Source organism: Vicia villosa, unplaced genomic scaffold (genome assembly GCF_029867415.1).
Source record: "Vicia villosa cultivar HV-30 ecotype Madison, WI unplaced genomic scaffold, Vvil1.0 ctg.000673F_1_1, whole genome shotgun sequence".
Lineage (NCBI taxonomy): Eukaryota > Viridiplantae > Streptophyta > Magnoliopsida > Fabales > Fabaceae > Vicia > Vicia villosa.
This window is the reverse complement of record NW_026705299.1, coordinates 357,622-361,459: the sequence shown is the minus strand read 5'-3', so window position 1 is coordinate 361,459 and position 3,838 is coordinate 357,622. Positions and strand designations below refer to the sequence as shown.

The window sequence follows — 3,838 nt, the reverse complement described above, 5'->3', positions numbered from 1 at the left end:
ATAATAATAATTCCTCCAATATAATAATTTCGACTTATAAATAATATTATTCTTAATATTATTTTCTGACTATCCGACTTCGATTTATATAATTCCAAATACGCCCTTAAATAACACCGACAATCCAAATTCGACTAAATCAAATATTTAAATCCTTCAATAATTTAATTAACCAATTTAATTAAATTCAGGGTGTTACAGCCGTGGATCAACTGAGGGTCCTCAATCCGCGCTTGGTGACGAGGGGGATTAGTCCGTATAGCAAGGTCGTGAACGGACGGATCGAGTCGAACCCGAAGTTCGAGGATTGGGACGATGAACAGGATGTCCAGGGTGGCGAAGATCACAGGGCCGAGGAAGACGACGGCGATGTTTGATCGGCCTCTTTCCTTATTTTCTGGCATGCGTGCCAAGACATGTTTTGTGGCCTGCGTGCCAAAGTTTCGTTTGTTGGGCTATGCCCGAATAATTTTTTGGGGCCTGCGCGCCCGTCATATTTGTAATATTTGGATATCGTCGGCCAGTTTGGTCGGTTCTTAATGCTAATACTATTTCGCATTTTATGTTTTTGTCTTTGCGTGTTTTAGAATGTTTAATTGTTGCATGTTTTTGAGCCCGGGTTATGCTTGTATTCCGGGGGGTATTCCAATACTTAGGAATGTTTCTGGACTGTGCTCGGCCGAGGTTAGTTTCCCGGGCGTGTGGGGTACGACCGGGGCGCGCAGAGCAGGTGTGCGCTTATTGACGGGCACGAGACCGCGGTCGGGGCCAAGTGCTCGCAGCGTGAACGGTCCCATCGCGAGCTGGGGTTCTGCCATGCAGGTATTGCCACGGTGGGTCTAGGTGTAGAATCTGCCGTGTAGCCGGTTCTATTCCTCGGTAGGGAGTTCCGGCTGTCGCTGTCGTGGAGTGCTCGGGTTCGTACCATGACGCGAGTCCATGCCCGGTCTTTCCTCGCGTTCGGGAAAGATGGCCGGGGGTGTTAGCTTATGTCTAACTGTAATAGCGTCTGAGTTTTTCAGCATTCCAGGGTCGAGAAAGTTTTTCACTGAGAAGGTTCTCGAGGTAATAGGCGCCATTCTCGGTCTTATCGTAAACTCGGTATGGGCCTTCCCAATTCGGGGCGAGTTTGCCCTCGCGCGAGTCTTTCATGTTTCTGCGGAGCACTAGGGCGCCGACTTCGAACTCGCGTTTAATAACTTTGGCGTTATGGCGCAAAGCTATCTGTTGCTTTAATTTTGCTTCTCGGAGGGAAGACCCTGCTCGGATCTCTTCGACCATGTCAAGTTCTTCCCTCATAGCTTCGTTGTTGAGTTCTTCCTCGAGAGGAGACTCGGTCCGACGAGAAGGTTCTCGGATTTCCACGGGTATCACGGCTTCGGTGCCGTAGGTTAACCTAAATGGGGGTTCGCCCGTGATTGAATGGGGCGTTGTCCTATATGCCCAAAGTACACTGTGTAGTTCCTCGACCCAAGCCTTCTTGGCCTCGCCGAGCCTCCTTTTCAGTCCTCGGAGGATGACCCGGTTGGCCGCTTCGGCCTGCCCGTTTGTTTGGGGATGTTCAACCGAGGTGAAGTGTTGTTTTGTGCCGAGCTTGGCTACAAACTCTTGGAACTTCCTATCAGTGAATTGGGTGTCATTGTCGGTTATTATCGCCTGTGGTACCCCGAACCGAGCGAGTATGTTCCGCTTATAAAAACGGAGTACGTTTTGGGACGTGATCTTGGCGAGCGCTTCGGCTTCTATCCATTTAGTGAAGTAGTCCACGGCGACCACCAGATATTTGTTTTGGTATGACCCGACTGGGAATGGTCCGAGGAGATCCATTCCCCAAGTGGAGAAGGGCCAAGGTGATGATAGGGATTTAAGCTCGTTAGAGGGAGCTAAGTGCATGTCGGTGTGACGCTGATATTTATCGCATTTTTGGACGTGTTCCTTGGCATCTTGCTGCATGGTCGGCCAGTAATACCCTGCCCTGAGGGATTTTCTCGCCAATGATCGGCCTCCGAGGTGTTGGCCGCTGATCCCCTCGTGGAGCTCTTGTAGTATCTCGAGTGCTTGCAAGGTGTCGACACATTTGAGGAGAGGAATGGAGAAGCCTCGCCGGTATAGTTTGTTCTCGACGATAGTGTACGAGCAGACTCGTCTTTTGATCGCTGAAGCTTCTTTCGCGTCGGTCGGAAGTTCGTCTTTCGTGAGGAAGTTGTATACCGGGGTCATCCAACAGTGGTCGTCGCCTATGGCGAGCACTGGTAGGGGTTGTGCGTCCTTGTCTATACTCGGCCTTGGTAGGATTTCTTGGATCACCGACTTGTTTCCGCCTTTCTTTCTCGTGCTCGCGAGTTTGGATAAAACGTCGGCTCGGGAGTTGTGCTCTCGGGGGATATGCTCGACTTCTGCCTTTGCGAATCTTTTCATCTTATCTTTGACGAGCGTGAGATACTCGGCGAGCACGTCGCTTTTGGCTTGGTAATCGTCGCTGATTTGGGACGCGACGAGTTGGGAGTCGGTGTAGATCTTAACCTCCCGAGCACCGATATCTTCGGCGAGTCGAAGGCCTGCTAGGAAGGCTTCGTATTCGGCCTGATTGTTCGACATGGTGAAAGACAAAACTAAGGATACTTCGATGATAAGCCCCTCGTCGTTTTCTAGGATAATGCCTGCCCCGCTTCCCGAGCTGCTTGAGGCGCCATCTACGTAGATGGTCCACTTATTCTCGGCGGGGGCCGGGGAGTTAGTGATTGAGGTCATCTCGGCTATGAAATCTGTCAGTGCCTGAGCTTTCAGTGCCTTCCTGCTTTCGTATTGTATGTCGAATTCGGATAGCTCATGGGACCACTTAAGCATTCTCCCGGCCATGTCTGGTCGGCTGAGAAGCTGTTTGATAGGCTGATCTGTTCGAACGATGATGGTATGGGCGAGGAAGTAGTACCTCAGCCTTCTGGCTGCTGTTATTAGGGCCAGCGCGACTTTTTCGATTTGTTGGTATCGCACCTCGGGTCCTTGTAGGGCTTTGCTGGTGAAGTATACGGGCTTCTGCCCGTCTTCAGTCTCTCGGATCAAGGTCGCGCTGACCGCTTCGTTTGAGACGGCCATGTAGAGATATAAGGTCTCGTTGTCTCCCGGTCGAGAGAGGACGGGTGGTTTTGAGAGCACTTGCTTAAGGTGGGATAGTGCCTGCTCGCGTTCCTCGGACCATTCAAAGGTCGCTTCCTTTCGCAGTTACTTAAAGAATGGGAGAGCGTGCTGGGCGGATTTTGCGACGAAACGGGATAGTGCCGTGAGCATTCCGTTTAGGACTTGGATGAATATTTTATTGTTAGGAGTGGGAGTTCTGAGAATGCTCGACATTTATCCGGGTTGGCTTCTATTCCTCTTTCGGTTAAGTAGAAACCGATGAACTTTCCTGCCCGGACACCGAAAGTGCATTTCTCTGGGTTGAATAGCATCTTGCAGGATCTGGCCTGCTCGAATACTCGCTCGAGATGTGTGGTGTGGTCGGAGTCCTCCCGAGATTTGACGATCATGTCGTCCATGTATACCTCGAGGGTGTCGCCGATCTCTCCTCGGAATACCTTGTTCATCATCCGCTGGTATGTGGCTCCGGCGTTTTTGAGTCCGAAGGGCATTACGTTGTAGTAATAGTTGCCCGACTCGGTCATGAACGCCGTGCACTGCTTGTCGCACCTCGCCATGGGGATTTGGTTGTAACCTGAATAAGCGTCCATAAAAAATAATAATTTATAGTTGGCCGAGTTGTCGACCAGCCTATCAATGTTAGGAAATGGATAAGCATCTTTGGGACATGCCCGGTTAACATCAGTATAATCAACACACA

The 3,838-nt window shown here is 50.5% G+C and overlaps 1 protein-coding gene across 1 annotated transcript; it reads right to left on the bottom strand.

The window, feature by feature from the left end:
- Window positions 1-1,561: 1,561 nt before the first annotated feature.
- LOC131630360 (uncharacterized) lies at window positions 1,562-2,859 on the bottom strand. The gene is made up of 2 exons (XM_058901148.1): window positions 1,777-2,859; window positions 1,562-1,618 (listed from the first exon to the last, which is right to left on the bottom strand). Exons 1-2 carry the CDS (start codon window positions 2,857-2,859, stop codon window positions 1,562-1,564), a joined length of 1,140 nt encoding a protein of 379 aa, XP_058757131.1.
- Window positions 2,860-3,838: the final 979 nt, after the last annotated feature.